Source organism: Eriocheir sinensis, chromosome 47, assembly GCF_024679095.1.
Source record: "Eriocheir sinensis breed Jianghai 21 chromosome 47, ASM2467909v1, whole genome shotgun sequence".
Classification (NCBI taxonomy): Eukaryota; Metazoa; Arthropoda; class Malacostraca; order Decapoda; family Varunidae; genus Eriocheir; species Eriocheir sinensis.
Window position 1 is genome coordinate 6,623,030 of NC_066555.1, and position 16,826 is coordinate 6,639,855.

General features: G+C 49.0%; 1 protein-coding gene across 2 annotated transcripts in view; it reads right to left on the minus strand.

Annotated features, from left to right (window-relative positions):
- Positions 1-16,526, minus strand: part of LOC126981305 (nephrin-like) — a 167,864-nt gene extending 151,338 nt beyond the window's left edge. The window contains exon 1 of one of the 2 annotated variants that reach the window (XM_050832235.1): positions 15,676-16,526. In XM_050832235.1, the coding sequence (XP_050688192.1) occupies positions 15,676-15,727 (52 nt within the window). In that variant the 5' untranslated portion in view covers positions 15,728-16,526. The remainder of the gene's footprint in view (positions 1-15,675) is intronic. The other variant, XM_050832234.1, reaches the window with a different exon arrangement.
- Between the last annotated feature and the right edge of the window lie 300 nt (positions 16,527-16,826).

Here is a 16,826-nt window from a genome sequence, read left to right on the forward strand (position 1 = left end):
GAGACAAAGACAGAGAGAAACAGAGACAGAGAAAGACAGAGAGAAACAGAGACAGAGAAAGACAGAGAGAAACAGAGACAGAGAAAGACAAAGAGAAACAGAGACAGACAAAGACAGAGAGAAACAGAGACAGAGAAAGACAGAGAGAAACAGAGACAGACAAAGACAGAGAGAAACAGAGACAGAGAAAGACAGAGGGAGAGAAGGAGACAAAGCACTACGAAAGGGAAAACAGAGAAATAGGAGACAGAGGGAAGAGAGAAAGACAAGGGGGAGAGAGAAGGAGACAGAGAATGGGAAGGTGAGAAGGAGAAAGGGCTCTAAGAGAATCCGGGAAGGAGAGACAGGGAAATGAGAAGGAGGAGAAGAGAAGGTGGAAGGAGAATGAAGGAAGGAGAATGGGAAGGTGGGAAGGAGAATGGGAAGGTTGAAGGAGAATGGGAAGGTGTGAAGGAGAATGGGAAGGCGGGAAGGAGAATGGGAAGGTGGGAAGGAGAATGGGAAGGTGTGAAGGAGAATGGGAAGGTGGGAAGGAGAATGAAGATGGAAGGAGAATGGGAAGGTGAAGGAGAATGGGAAGGTGAAGGAGAATGGGAATGGAAGGTGTGAAGGAGAATGGGAAGGTGAAGGAGAATGGGAAGGTGGGAAGGAGAATGGGAAGGTGGAAGGAGAATGGGAAGGTGAAGGAGAATGGGAAGGTGAAGGAGAATGGAAGGAGAATGGGAAGGTGAAGGAGAATGGGAAGGTGAAGGAGATTGGTAAGGTGTGAAGGAGAATGGGAAGGTGGGAAGGAGAATGGGAAGGTGTGAAGGAGAATGGGAAGGTGGGAAGGAGAATGGGAAGGTGAGAAGGAGACTGGGAAGGTGTGAAGGAGAATGGGACGGTGGGAAGGCGAAGGGGAATGGGAAGGTGAAGGAGAATGGGAAGGTGTGAAGGAGAATGGGAAGGTGAAGGAGAATGGGAAGGTGAAGGAGAATGGGAAGGTGAAGGAGAATGGGAAGGTGTGAAGGAGAATGGGAAGGGGGAAGGAGAATGGAAGGTGAAGGAGAATGGGAAGGTGGAAGGAGAATGGGAAGGTGAAGGAGAAGGAAGGTGAAGGAGAATGGGAAGGTGTGAAGGAGAATGGGAAGGTGAAGGAGAATGGGAAGGTGTGAAGGAGAATGGGAAGGTGTGAAGGAGAATGGGAAGGTGTGAAGGAGAATGGGAAGGTGTGAAGGAGAATGGGAAGGTGTGAAGGAGAATGGGAAGGTGTGAAGGAGAATGGGAAGGTGGGAAGGAGAATGGGAAGGTGTGAAGGAGAATGGGAAGGTGTGAAGGAGAATGGGAAGGTGTGAAGGAGAATGGGAAGGTGTGAAGGAGAATGGGAAGGTGTGAAGGAGAATGGGAAGGTGTGAGGAGAATGGAAGGTGAAGGAGAATGGGAAGGTGGGAAGGAGAATGGGAAGGTGGAAGGAGAATGGGAAGGTGTGAAGGAGAATGGGAAGGTGTGAAGGAGAATGGGAAGGTGGGAAGGAGAACGGGAAGGTGGGGAGAATGGGAAGGAAGGAGAATGGGAAGGCGGGAAGGAGAATGGAAGGAAGGAGAATGGAAGGTGAAGGATAATGGGAAGGTGTGAAGGAGAATGGGAAGGTGTGAAGGAGAATGGGAAGGTGTGAAGGAGAATGTGAAGGTGAGAAGGAGAATGGGAAGGTGGAAGGAGAATGGGAAGGTGAAGGAGAATGGGGAAGGAGAATGGGAAGGGGGGAAGGAGAATGGGATGGTGGGAAGGAGAATGGGAAGGTGTGAAGGAGAATGGGAAGGTGGGAAGGAGAATGGGAAGGTGTGAAGGAGAATGGTAAGGAGGGACGGAGAATGGGAAGGTGAAGGAGAATGGGAAGGTGGGAAGGAGAATGGGAAGGGGGGAAGGAGAATGGGAAGGTGTGAAGGAGAATGGGAAGGGGGGAAGGAGAATGGGAAGGTGGGAAGGAGAATGGGAAGGTGTGAAGGAGAATGGGAAGGTGGGAAGGAGAATGGGAAGGTGGAGGAGAATGGGAAGGTGGAGGGAGAATGGGAAGGTGAAGGAGAATGGGAAGGTGGGAAGGAGAATGGGAAGGTGGAAGGAGAATGGGAAGGTGAGGAGAATGGGAAGGTGGAAGGGAAGGTTGGAAGGAGAATGGGAAGGTGTGAAGGAGAATGGGAAGGTGTGAAGGAGAATGGGAAGGTGGGAAGGAGAATGGGAAGGTGTGAAGGAGAATGGGAAGGTGGGAAGGAGAATGGGAAGGTGGGAAGGAGAATGGGAAGGTGGGAAGGAGAATGGGAAGGTGGGAAGGAGAATGGGAAGGTGGGGGAGAATGGGAAGGTGGAAGGAGATTGGGAAGGTGTGAATGAGAATGGGAAGGTGTGAAGGAGAATGGGAAGGTGGGAGGGAGAATGGGAAGGTGTGAAGGAGAATGGGAAGGTGTGAAGGAGAATGAGAAGGTGGAGGAGAATGGGAAGGTGAAGGAGAATGGGAAGGTGGAAGGAGAATGGGAAGGTGGGAGGAGAATGGGAAGGAGAATGGGAAGGTGTGAAGGAGAATGGGAAGGTGGGAGGGAGAATGGGAAGGTGAGGAGAATGGGAAGGTGGAAGGAGAATGGGAAGGTGGGAGGAGAATGGGAAGGTGGAGGAGAATGGGAAGGTGGAAGGAGAATGGGAAGGTGGAAGGAGAATGGGAAGGTGGAGGAGAATGGGAAGGTGGGAGGAGAATGGGAAGGTGAAGGAGAATGGGAAGGTGGAGGGAGAATGGGAAGGTGGAAGGAGAATGGGAAGGTGAAGGAGAATGGGAAGGGAAGGAGAATGGAAGGTGGGAAGGAGAATGGGAAGGTGGAAGGAGAATGGGAAGGTGAAGGAGAATGGAAGGAGAATGGGAAGGTGAAGGAGAATGGGAAGGTGGGAGGAGAATGGGAAGGTGGAAGGAGAATGGGAAGGTGGAGGAGAATGGGAAGGTGGGAGGAGAATGGGAAGGTGGGAAGGAGAATGGGAAGGTGAAGGAGAATGGAAGGTGGAAGGGAGAATGGGAAGGTGAAGGAGAATGGGAAGGCGGGAAGGAGAATGGGAAGGTGGGAAGGAGAATGGGCAGGGGGGAAGGAGAATGGGAAGGGGTGTAGGAGAATGGGAAGGTGTGAAGGAGAATGGGAAGGTGGAAGGAGAATGGGAAGGTGGAAGGAGAATGGGAAGGTGTGAAGGAGAATTGGACGGTGGGTAGGATAATGGGAAGGTGGTTAGGATAATGGGAAGGTGTGAAGGAGAATGGGAAGGTGTGAAGGAGAATGGGAAGGTGTGAAGGAGAATGGGAAGGTGGGAAGGAGAATGGGAAGGTGGGGAAGGAGAAGGTGGAAGGAGAATGGGAAGGAGAATGGGAAGGTGAAGGAGAATGGGAAGGTGAAGGAGAATTGGAAGGTGGGAAGGAGAATGGGAAGGTGGGAAGGAGAATGGGAAGGTGTGAAGGAGAATGGGAAGGTGAAGGAGAATGGGAAGGAAGGAGAATGGAAGGTGGAAGGAGAATGGGAAGGTGGGAGAATGGGAATATGGAAGGGAGAATGGGAAGGTGTGAAGGAGAATGGGAAGGTGTGAAGGAGAATGGGAAGGTGGGAGGAGAATGGGAAGGTAAGAAGGAGAATTGGAAGGTGGAAGGAGAATGGAAGGTGGAAGGAGAATGGGAAGGTGGGAAGGAATGGGAAGGTGGGAAGGAGAATGGGAAGGTAGGAGAATGGGAAGGTGGGAAGGAGAATGGGAAGGGAAGGAGAATGGAAAAGGAGAAGGTGTGAAGGAGAATGGGAAGGTGAGAATGGGAAGGAGATTGGGAAGGTGTGAAGGAGAATGGGAAGGTGGGAGGGAGAATGGGAAGGTGTGAAGGAGAATGGGAAGTTGTGAAGGAGAATGGGAAGGCGGGAAGGAGAATGGGAAGGTGTGAAGGAGAATGGGAAGGTGAAAGAGAAAATGGGAAGGTGGAAGAGAAAGAAAACGGGAAGGTGAAAGAGAAAATGGGAAGGTGGAAGAGAAAATGGGAAGGTGGAAGAGAAAGAAAACGGGAAGGTGAAAGAGAAAATGGGAAGGTGGAAGGAGAATGGAAGGTGGGAAGGAGAATGGGAAGGTGGAAGAGAAAATGGGAAGGTGAAAGAGAATGGGGTGGAAGGAGAATGGGAAGGTGGAAGGAGACGGGGAAGGGGTGAAGGAGAATGGGAAGGTGGGAAGGAGAATGGGAAGGTGGGAAGGAGAATGGGAAGGTGGGAAGGAGAATGGGAAGGTGGGAAGGAGAATGGGAAGGTGTGAAGGAGAATGGGAAGGTGGGAAGGAGAATGGGAAGGTGTGAAGGAGAATGGGAAGGTGTGAAGGAGAATGGGAAGGTGGGAGGGAGAATGGGAAGGTGGGAGGGAGAATGGGAAGGTGGGAGGGAGAATGGGAAGGCGGGAGGGAGAATGGGAAGGCGGGAGGGAGAATGGGAAGGTGGGAGGGAGAATGGGAAGGTGTGAAGGAGAATGGGAAGGTGGGAAGGAGAATGGGAAGGTGTGAAGGAGAATGGGAAGGTGTGAAGGAGAATGGGAAGGTGGGAAGGAGAATGGGAAGGTGTGAAGGAGAATGGGAAGGTGTGAAGGAGAATGGGAAGGTGGGAAGGAGAATGGGAAGGTGTGAAGGAGAATGGGAAGGTGGGAGGGAGAATGGGAAGGTGGGAGGGAGAATGGGAAGGCGGGAAGGAGAATGGGAAGGTGGGAAGGAGAATGGGAAGGTGTGAAGGAGAATGGGAAGGTGTGAAGGAGAATGGGAAGGTGGGAGGGAGAATGGGAAGGTGTGAAGGAGAATGGGAAGGTGGGAGGGAGAATGGGAAGGTGTGAAGGAGAATGGGAAGGTGGGAAGGAGAATGGGAAGGTGTGAAGGAGAATGGGAAGGTGTGAAGGAGAATGGGAAGGTGGGAAGGAGAATGGGAAGGTGGGAAGGAGAATGGGAAGGTGTGAAGGAGAATGGGAAGGTGGGAGGGAGAATGGGAAGGTGGGAGGGAGAATGGGAAGGTGGGAGGGAGAATGGGAAGGTGGGAGGGAGAATGGGAAGGTGTGAAGGAGAATGGGAAGGTGTGAAGGAGAATGGGAAGGTGGGAAGGAGAATGGGAAGGTGTGAAGGAGAATGGGAAGGTGGGAGGGAGAATGGGAAGGTGTGAAGGAGAATGGGAAGGTGTGAAGGAGAATGGGAAGGTGTGAAGGAGAATGGGAAGGTGGGAAGGAGAATGGGAAGGTGGGAAGGAGAATGGGAAAGGTGGAAGGAGAATGGGAAGGTGGAGGGAGAATGGGAAGCCAGGAGGGAGAATGGGAAGGTGGGAGGGAGAATGGGAAGGTGGGAGGGAGAATGGGAAGGCGGGAGGGAGAATGGGAAGGTGTGAAGGAGAATGGGAAGGTGTGAAGGAGAATGGGAAGGTGGGAAGGAGAATGGGAAGGGGGGAAGGAGAATGGGAAGGTGGGAAGGAGAATGGGAAGGAAGGGAGGAGAATGGGAAGGGAGGGAGAATGGGAAGGTGAGGAGAGAATGGGAAGGGAGGGAGAATGGGAAGGGAAGGAGAATGGGAAGGCGGGAGGGAGAATGGGAAGGCGGGAGGGAGAATGGGAAGGCGGGAGGGAGAATGGGAAGCCGGGAGGGAGAATGGGAAGCCGGGAGGGAGAATGGGAAGCCAGGAGGGAGAATGGGTAGGTGGGAGGGAGAATGGGAAGGGGGGAGGAGAGAATGGGAAGGTGGAGGAGAATGGGAAGGGAGGGAGAATGGGAAGGTGGGAAGGAGAATGGATGGAGGAGAATGGGAAGGCGGGGAGAATGGGAAGGTGGGAGGGAGAATGGGAAGGCGGGAGGGAGAACGGGAAGGCGGGAGGGAGAATGGGAAGGCGGGAGGGAGAATGGGAAGGCGGGAGGGAGAATGGGAAGGCGGGAGGGAGAATGGGAAGGCGGGAGGGAGAATGGGAAGGCGGGAGGGAGAATGGGAAGGCGGGAGGGAGAATGGGAAGGCGGGAGGGAGAATGGGAAGGCGGGAGGGAGAACGGGAAGGCGGGAGGGAGAAATAAAACATATGGAAGAAAGGATAAAAGCTGAAATTCCTCGAAGGTCAAATAATGTAACAGGCGAAGAGAAGGAAAAAAGAGAGTCTGATAATAAGGACGAATGAGCAGAGAGGTGAAATTAGGGTGACGGGGAAAACGGTAAGAGGAAAATATACCCAAGACGAAGGGAAAGAATGGAGGTGAAGACTCATTGAAGGGTTAACTGAAGGAAAGGGCTGGAAAGTACGAAAAGGCGAAGGAAGATTGAAAGAGCGGAAATGGAAGGAAAGAAGGAAATTAAGAGTGTAGAAGGCAGGAGGAAGGAAGAAGATGACAATGAGGAGTATAATGATGGAAAAGATTAAGGGAGGAAATGACAGTAGAAATAGAAGGACAAGTTAGCTGAGAGACGAGAGCAAGGAAATTAAAGAACGGAGGGAGAATGGGAGGAAAGAAGGAAATCAAGAGTGTAGAAGGCAGGAGCAAGGAAGAAAATGACAATGAGAATTATAATGATGGAAAAGATTAAAGGAGGAAATGACAGTAGAATTAGAAGGACAAGTTAGCTGAGATACGAGAGCAAGGAAATTAAAGAACGCAGAGAAAATGAAAGAAAAGAAGGAAATTAAGAGTGTAGAAGGCAGGAGGCAGGAAGGAAGAAGATGACAATGAGAATTATAATGATGGAAAAGATTAAAGGAGGAAATGACAGTAGAATTAGAAGGACAAGTTAGCTGAGAGACGAGAGCAAGGAAATTAAAGAACGGAGGGAGAATGGGAGAAAAGAAGGAAATTAAGAGTGTAGAATTCAGGAGCAAGGAAGAAGATGACAATGAGGAGTATAATGATGGAAAAGATTAAAGGAGGAAATGACAGTAGAATAAGGAAGACAAGTTAGCTGAGAGACGAGAGCAAGGAAATTAAAGAACGAAGGGAGAATGGAAGCAGGAGAGGAAGAGAATATAAGTAACGAAAGACAGAAATCAAACTGAAGTAGAATAAAGGAGAAAAGAAAGGAGAAGGAGGAGACTTAATAAAAGGGACGAAGAAATAGAGAAATAAGGAAGGAAATCAAAGAAATGACGTGATAAATAAAGCAGAGAGACAAGAAATAGATGAAGAAAAAAAAGCTAAGATTCTATGAAGGTGGAATAAGGAAAAAAGATAAAGTTTGTAATTATAAGAAGGACAAATTGACTTAGAGACGAGAGCAAGGAAATTAAAGAACGAAGGGAGAATGGAAGCAGGAGAGGAAGAGAATATAAGTAACGAAAAGTAAATTAAACTGAAGTAGAATAAAGGAGAAAAGAAAGGAGGAGGAGAACATGATAAAAGGGACAAAGAAACAGAGAAATAAGGAAGGAAATCAAAGAAATGACGTAAGAAATAAAGAAAGGAGACAAGAAATAGACGAAGCAATAAAAGTTAAAATACGTGGAAGGTTAAATAAAGAAAAAGATAAAGAAATGGAAAAGCATAAACAAGGAAAATAAAAGGAAAGAAAGAAAATAACAAAAAGACGAAATATACAGCAACCTTAGAATTCCTGAAAGCGAAATAATGAAAAAGAGAAAGGAAAGGAAAGGAGAGCACACAGTAAGGAGGATGAACGAAGAGAGAGATGGGAGGGACGAAATTAAATGCTTGGGAGAGGACGCGAGAGGAGGAAGAAAGAAAACGGGAAGATGGGAGAGAGAACGGGAAGGCGGGAAGGAGAACGGGAAGGTGGGAGAGAGAGAATGGGAAGATGGGAGGGAGAATGGGAAGATGGGAGGGAGAATAGGAAGGCGGGAAGGAGAATGGAAAGGTGGGAGAGAGAATGAGAAGGCGGGAGGAAGAAAAAAACGGGAAGATGGGAGAGAGAACGGGAAGATGGGAGGGAGAATGGGAAGCTGGGAGGGAGAATGGGAAGGCGGGAGGGAGAATGGGAAGGCGGGAGGGAGAATGGGAAGGCGGGAAGGAGAATGGGAAGGTGGGAGAGAGAAGATGGAGAGAGAACGGGAAGATGGGAGGGAGAACGAGAAGGTTGGAGGGAGAATGGGAAGGCGGGAAGGAGAAGGGGAAGGTGGGAGAGAGAGAATGGGAAGATGGGAGGGAGAATGGGAAGGCGGGAAGGAGAATGGGAAGGTGGGAGAGAGAATGAGAAGGCGGGAGGAAGAAAAAAAACGGGAAGATGGGAGAGAGAACGGGAAGATGGGAGGGAGAACGGGAAGATGGGAGGGAGAATGGGAAGGTGGGAGGAAGAATGGGAAGCCGGGAAGGAGAATGGGAAGGCGGGAGATAAATGGGAAGGCGGGAAGGAGAATGGGAAGGCGGGAAGGAGAATGGGAAGGCGGGAAGGAGAATGGGAAGGCGGGAAGGAGAATGGGAAGGCGGGAGGGAGAATGGGAAGGCGGGAAGGAGAATGGGAAGGCGGGAAGGAGAACGGGAAGGCGGGAAGAAGAATGGGAAGGCGGGAAGGAGAACGGGAAGGCGGGAAGGAGAATGGGAAGGCGGGAGGGAGAATGGGAAGGCGGGAAGGAGAATGGGAAGGTGGGAGGGAGAATGGGAAGGCGGGAAGGAGAATGGGAAGGCGGGAAGGAGAACGGGAAGGCGGGAAGAAGAATGGGAAGGCGGGAAGGAAAATGGGAAGGCGGGAAGGAGAATGGGAAGCCGGGAAGGAAAATGGGAAGGCGGGAGGGAAAATGGGAAGGCGGGAGGGAAAATGGGAAGGCGGGAAGGAGAATGGGAAGGCGGGAGGGAGAATGGGAAGGCGGGAGGGAGAATGGGAAGGCGGGAAGGAGAATGGGAAGGCGGGAAGGAGAATGGGAAGGCGGGAAGGAGAACGGGAAGGAGGGAAGGAGGAAAAAATGAGAAGAAATGAGAAGAATAGACGAAAAAATTAAATTAAAGTTAGAATTTCGTGGACGGTGAAATAAGGGGAAAGATAAAGGAAGGGAATGAAGGAGAAGCATAATAGAAGGATGGATGAAGAGGGAGGAAGATGGGAGGAAGGAAATGGAAGTAATGAGAGAGGAGAGGAGAGAAGGGAAGAAGGTGCAAAATAAGAGAACCAAAATAAAAAAAATATAATGAAAGTTAGAATTCGTGGAAGGTTAAACAGGGAATAGAGATAAAGACTGAAGCATGGGAGCCTGATAACAAGGACGCGTGAAAGGAAAGATGGGAGAGGCAAAATTAAAGAATAAAACTTGGAAGCGAAAAAGAAAAGGATTAAAAAATGAAATAAAGCAAGACAGCAAAGATTCCTGGAAAATAGTGGAACAGGACAAAAACGAAAGAGGGAGGAAGGAAGGAAGGAGAAAAATAAAGAAACGAAAAAGAGAGCAAGGAAGAAAAAGAAGAAAGGAAGAGGAAGGAAGTAAGGAAGAAGAGGAAGGAAGGAAAGACAAAAATAAAAGAAACAAAAAAATAGAGAAAAAAGGAAAATAAGAAAAAAACAAGAAGAGGAAGGAAGGAAGGAAGGAAAGAAGACATAAATAAGGAAATAAAAAACAGAGAAAAGAAGAATAAGAAAAAAAAAAGAGGAAGGAAGGAAGGAAAGACTAGATTGGAGAAACGAAAAAAATTGTGAGAGAAAAAAAAAGGCCTATAAGAATGGAGGAATAAGAGGAAGGAAGAATAACGATGGAAGGAGAGAGGAAAGGAAACATGGAAGAGAGGAGGAGGAGGAGGAGGAGGAGGAAGGAGAGAAAAGCAGATAACAGGAGAATAGGAGAGGAGAGACAGGAAGAAGGCCAATACGGATGGAGGAATAAGGAGGAGGAGGAGGAGGAAGAAGAGGAGGAGGAGGAGGAGGAGGAAGAAGAAGAAGAGGAAGAGGAGGAGGAAGGAGAGAAAAGCAGATAACAGGAGAATAGGAAACGAGAGAAAGGAAGAAGGCCTATCCGGATGGAGGAATAAGGAGGAGGAGGAGGAGGAGGAAGAAGAGGAGGAGGAGGAGGAGGAAGAAGAAGAAGAGGAAGAGGAGGAGGAAGGAGATAAATGCAGATAACAGGAGAATAGGAAACGAGAGAAAGGAAGATGGCCTATACGAATGGAGGAATAAGGAGGAGGAGGAGGAGGAGGAGGAAGAAGAGGAGGAGGAGGAAGAAGAAGAAGAGGAAGAGGAGGAGGAAGGAGAGAAAACCAGATAACAGGAGAATAGGAAACGAGAGAAAGGAAGAAGGTCTATACGGATGGAGGAATAAGGAGGAGGAGGAGGTGGAAGAAGAGGAGGAGAAGGAGGAAGGAAGGAGAGAAAACCTGATAACATGAAAATTGGAGGCAAAATGTAAAGAGAAGGTGAGAGAAAACTTAAAAGATGTGACGCAGAGTAAAGTAGGAAGAGAATGAGGCGAAGGACACTGAAATTAAAAGGAGGAGGAGGAGGAGGAGGAGGAGGAAAGCGAGAACGGAAGTTAGGAGGAGAGGAAAGAGGCGAGTAATGGGCGCGGCAAGACAAGGAATGGAGGACGAAAAGGAGGAAGGAGGAAATGAGAACTAGAAGAAATGGGAAGGTGCGCGCGTGTGTGTGTTTGTGTCAGCCCTGAAGCAGCCTCCCCAACCTCCCCCGGGGCTCAGGTGGCGGTGTACCCTCCCCCCTCCTCCCCCTCCCCGCGCCCTGTCCCACCCCCCCAAAAAAAGTTAACAAGCAAAGAAGGGAATGGAAGAAGGGGAAAGGCTGATAGGAAGGGAAGAAGGAAGGAAGGGAGGGGAAAGACTGGGGCGAAGGCAAGGAAGGGAGGGAAGAAGGAAAGGAGGTGGGGAAGGAAGGAAAGGGAGGAAGGGAGAGAGGAAGGGAGGAGGGAGGAGGGAGTAAGGTAGGCAAGGGAGGGAAGAAAAGGAAGGGAGGAAGGGAGAGAGGAAGGGAGGAGGGAGGAGGGAGTAAGGTAGGCAAGGGAGGGAAGAAAAGGAAGGAAGGAAGGGAGAGAGGAAGGGAGGGAAGCTAGGGAGAGAAGGGAGGGAGGAGGGAAGGCAAGGGAGGGAAGAAAAGGAAGCGAGGAAGGGAGAGAGGAAGGGAGGGAAACTAGGGAGAGAAGGGAGGGAGGAGGGAAGGCAAGGGAGGGAAGAAAAGGAAGGGAGGAAGGGAGACAGGAAGGGAGGGAAGCTAGAGAGAGAAGGGAGGGAGTAAGGGAGGAAGGGAAAGAGTCAGGGAGGAAAGCAAGCCAGGGAGGGAGAGAGGGAGACAAGAGAGGGAGATAAAAGAGGAGAGGAGGGAGGAAAACAAGGGAGGGAGAGTCAGGAGGAGGCAGGGGAGGAAGGGAAAGAGTCAGGGAGGAAAGCAAGCCAGGAAGGGACAGACAGGCAGAGGGAGGGAGGGGGGAAGGGAGGGGGGGAGAGAGGGAGACAGGCAAGCGAGGGAGGAAGGAAAAGAGGCAGGAGAGGAGGAAGGGAGAGAGAGAGGCAGGCAAGCAGACAGGCAGAGGGAGGGAGGGGGGAATGGAGGGGCGGAGAGAGGGAGACAGGCAAGCGAGGGAGGAAGGGAAAGAGGCAGGAGAGGAGGAAGGGAGAGAGAGAGGCAGGCAGGGAGGGATGCAGGAAGAGCTTGGAGCATGGCGATGTCACTCCCAGCAAGTCTTCCCGCTGGTATAAAATCAATCATCTCGACTTGCAGAAGATACATTATTGAAGACGTCATTAATCCCGCCTCCCCATTCTCCTTCACACCTTCCCATTCTCCTTCACACCTTCCCATTCTCCTTCACACCTTCCCATTCTCCTTCACACCTTCCCATTCTCCTTCACACCTTCCCATTCTCCTTCCCACCTTCCCATTCTCCTTCACACCTTCCCATTCTCCTTCACACCTTCCCATTCTCCTTCACACCTTCCCATTCTCCTTCACACCTTCCCATTCTCCTTCACACCTTCCCATTCTCCTTCCCGCCTTCCCATACTCCTTCCAGTACTCCTTCCCATACTCCTTCCCATACTCCTTCCAGTACTCCTTCCCATACTCCTTCCAGTACTCCTTCCCATACTCCTTCCAGTACTCCTTCCCATACTCCTTCCCATACTCCTTCCAGTACTCCTTCCCATACTCCTTCACATACTCCTTCCATTCTCCATTCTCCTTCATTCTCCTTCACACCTTCCCATTCTCCTTCCCTTCCCATTCTCCTTCACACCTTCCATTCTTCCCATTCTCCTTCCCCCCTTCCCATTCTCCTTCACACCTTCCCATTCTCCTTCCCGCCTTCCCATTCTCCTTCCCGCCTTCCCATTCTCCCTCCCGCCTTCCCATTCTCCTTCCCGCCTTCCCATTCTCCCTCCCGCCGCTGTACACTTCCCAAGGAGACGAAGGAGTACGTTGGGTGCGGGGTAAGGGGGTTCGAAATACCTAATTTTGGTGCCCGCCTGGGCTCGCTACGCCCCGCTTGGCACTGAATGATATCAGGTTATTGCAAAGTCATTTGTTGATTTAAGTGTGTGTATATCGACTTAAAGGCGAACTGACTGCACACGGGTTTGAATATTCAGCGAATATAGATTCATTATAAACTGATTGTGTGTGTGTGTGTGTGTGTGTGTGTGTGTGTGTGTGTGTGTGTGTGTGTGTGTGTGTGTGTGTGTGTGTGTGTGTGTGTGTGTGTGTGTGTGTGTGTGTGTTTGGGTGTATGTTTATGAATGTGTACGTACACTTGAGCGGGAGGCTGTTTGTTTGCGTGCGTGCGTGCGTGCGTGCGCCCCCGTTAGTGAGCTGGCGGGCAAACAGGTACACCCTTTATTGCCTCTTACTCTAGAGAAATTTGTTTACCTTTCAACGATAACTTTGAAATTAAAATACTTCCCATGCTAACCCGGCCTCAAGCCCCTCCTCACACTCCGCTCCAAACCTCCTCCCAGGCCCTGCTAAGCCCCACTCCAAGGCCAAACTTACAGGCCGGTATTATAAGACACACTCGGTTCTCGTATCAACTATTTCTAAAGGTCAAAGAGGGGATCAATCGGGCTCTAATGAGTGTTTCTTTAGGTTCACGGTACAGAAGAAGGGTCAGACTACCACCAGGGTCATAAAACTACTCCTGGAAATGTCCCGAACTCCCATGAAAGCCTTGTCAAATATGTGTTCTTGGGAGGCGAAATGTTTAATAATACGGCCCACAATGTTCTAAGCCCCTTCATAAGTCCTGCCTAGTCTCCTTACAAGCCCTTCCCCCACACTCCATCTTAAGCCCTTTCCTAAGCCCTATTCACACTGTTTTAGGCCCAATTCACACCGTCCTAATCCTCTTCGTAAGTCCTGCCTAGTCTCTTTACAAGTCCTTAACCACACTCCATCTTAAGCCCCTTCCTAAGCCCTATGTTAAGCCTCTACCCACACTGTTTTAAGCCCTTTCCCAGGCCCTGCTAAGCCCCTTCATAAGTCCTGCCTAGTCTCCTTACAAGCCCTTCCCCCACACTCCATCTTAAGCCCTTTCCTAAGCCCTATGTTAAGCCTCTACCCACACTGTTTTAAGCCCTTTCCTAGGCCCTGTTAAGCCCCACTCCAAGGCCCAATTCACACTGTCCTAATCCTCTTCGTAAGTCCGGCCGAGTCTCTTTATAAGCCCTTAACCACACTCCATCTTAAGCCCCTTCCTAAGCCCTATGTTAAGCCTCTACCCACACTGTTTTAAGCCCTTTCCTAGGCCCTGTTAAGCCCCACTCCAAGGCCCAATTCACACTGTCCTAATCCTCTTCGTAAATCCTACCGAGTCTCTTTACAAGCCCTTAACCATTTCCATCTTAAGCCCCTTCCTAAGCCCTATGTTAAGTCTCAACCCACACTGTTTTAAGCCCTTTCCTAGGCCCTGCTAAGCCCCACTCCAAGGCCCAATTCACACCGTCCTAATCCTCTTCGTAAATCCTACCGAGTCTCTTTACAAGCCCTTAACCATTTCCATCTTAAGCCCTTTCCTAAGCCCTATGTTAAGTCTCAACCCACGCTGTTTTAAGCCCTTTCCTATGCCTGCTAAGCCCTGTTGCAAGTCCCTTTCCAGACTCAGTTCACAGCCCCTTCCCAGGCCCTGCCATGCCCTATTTTTTTTTTTTTTTTTTTTTTTACAGCAAAGGAGACAGCTCAAGGGTACAAAAAAAGGAAATAAAAAAAAGCCCGCTACTCGCTGCTCCTGTAAGGCATCCGAAGAAGTCCCTCCTGACACTCCACCCTAAACCCCTTTCCAAGCCCTGCCAAGTCCCATTCCAAGCTCTTTCCCCACATTGTTCTGAGCCGTTTCCCAATCCCTTTCTTAAACTACTTCTCAAGCCCACTCCCAACCCCTACCAAGCCCTGTTTCACTCCCCTTCCCCACACTTAGTCCACGGCCCCTTCCTAACTTCTGTCATGACCCATTCCAAGATCCTTTTACGCACTGTTCCAAGCCATTTTTTAAACCTTTTCTTAAACTCCATTTCAGGACCCTCACCAAGCCCTGCCCTGCCATACCCTGCCAAGCCCTATTAGTAGACCCGAGAGACAGAAAAAGACAGGAGATACCATTGCTGCTACTTGCCCTGCCATAACCAACATACCAACCCAACCACACCCGAGTTCCCCAGTAAATACCCCAAAATAATATCCATAACACAGCGAGATTTGTAACGATCTATAGAACCTTACCAAGAAAGTACCCAAATTCATCATAGTAAGCAAAGAGTAAATGTGTGTGCAGCTCCAGACAAAGACTTGCAAGAAGGGAATGGAAATCTATCTAAAACTTCGCTAGATTGATCAGTCTGTGCCACAGTCAGGAGGAGGTATCGGAACAAGCGTCCAACAACCTCCTCCCCGACCAAGCACCGACGCCCTTGAAGACACGACAGCAAACGCGCCTATCCTTCTATTCCAGACGCATGACTCAGAAGAAATGGACAAAGGATAAAATAGGACGGCATAAGAAAGAATAAGTAAGGCATGAATGAGGAGTTTAAACAGGCCTATTACAATCTACTTCACAGACAGCAAACCACGCACAAACAGCAGCAGCTAAAAGGCGTAAAATGGAACCGTTGCAAAGACATACCGATCATTTTGATACTACTTATTTTATCACTACTACTACTACTACTACTACTACTACTACCACATATACAGATACCACTACCGCTGCTGAGACTCCTATTGCTGCTGCTGACTACAACTACTACTACTACTATTACTACTACTACTACTACAATCCCTCGACATCCCAGCATGCGACGCCAAACCAGATCCCAAAAACCAGGGCGAAGGGAAAAGAGGAACCCAGAAAATACTACAACTACTACTACTACTATTACTACTACTACTACTACTATTCTTCGACAACCCAGCACGCGACGCCAAACCAGAACCCCAAAAAACAGCGTGGAGGGAAAAGAGGAGCCCAGAAAACATATATTAAGTGTTAAAACCAATCTCAAAACCCATTACACCAAGAGGAGCAAAACGATAACGCAACATCCTGGGCCGAAGTTTCGAGCATTACCGGAAAAATATAAGATGGCGCAAGCTCTTTTTTTTTATCTTTCTCTTTCTTTTTTTAATACTACGACGAGTTTCTCACACATACGCTCTCTCTCTCTCTCTCTCTCTCTCTCTCTCTCTCTCTCTCTCTCTCTCTCTCTCTCTCTCTCTCTCTCTCTCTCTCTCTCTCTCTCTCTCTCTCTCTCTCTCTCTCTCTCTCTCTCTTCTACTCACCCAGGAGGGAAGAAAGGGCGAGAATCAGGAGTCTCGTCATCGGGGGAGACATCGGAGGCAGACAGAATCTTCACCGGGCGTCCTCTCTTCCTATCCTCTCGACCGTACTTGGAATATGCTTAGTCCTCGCGCTAAAACAAAAGAGGGAGACGAAAAAGGAAGAGGAGAACGTCTCGCCGCCAAGCCGAGCACTACCTGGAGGCTGCAGCGGCTCTCCGGAACGCGATTTCGCACGTTGAAAAACTATTCTCGCAACACGTGACGCGGCGGTGGTGGTGGTGCCCCATCTCACTGGCATTCATTTTCTTATATTCACTGTCCCCCGCGGCACCGTACTTATTTATTCTGAATTTTCACATTTTTTTATTCCTTATCCATTGTTTGTTTGTTTGGTGGTGGGGTGTTTACATATCTTTTGTTGTTGTTTTTTTCGCCCGCCTTTTATTTTTATTTTTTTTATTTTTTTTTGAGTCTCTGTTCTGTTGGTCACCTTTACTGTGTCTCTGAGTTATTCATTCTCCTGTTCGTTGTATGTGGTGTGCGGGCTTTCAGAACTTTTCATTTTTTTTCTTCTTTCGCTCCCACTCCCTGTTCTTGCTGTTGTTCGCTTAGTTCTCCTCTTTTCTTTTTTTTCACTGCACTTTCTGGACTGTATATTGTATGCGTTTATTTATTATTATTATTATTATTTCGTTTTCTGCGCTTCGATTACTTCACTTTTTTCACTGTTTCGTTGTTCTTTTGTTTGTTTGGTCCTGCGCTTCGGTTATTTCACTTTTTTTCACTGTTTCGTTGTTCTCTTGTTTCTTTGGTCCTGCGCTTCGGTTATTTCACTTTTTTTCACTGTTTCGTTGTTCTCTTGTTTCTTTGGTCCTGCGCTTCGAGTATTTCACTTTTTTTTCACTGTTTCGTTGTTCTTTTGTTTCTTTGGTCCTGCGCTTCGAGTATTTCACTTTTTTTTCACTGTTTCGTTGTTCTTTTGTTTGTTTGGTCCTGCGCTTCGGGTATTTCACTTTTTTTCACTGTTTCGTTGTTCTTTTGTTTCTTTGGTCCTGCGCTTCGGGTATTTCAATTTTTTTCACTGTTTCGTTGTTCTTTTGTTTCTTTGGTCGTGCGCTTCGGGTATTTCACTTTTTTTTCATTGTTTCGTT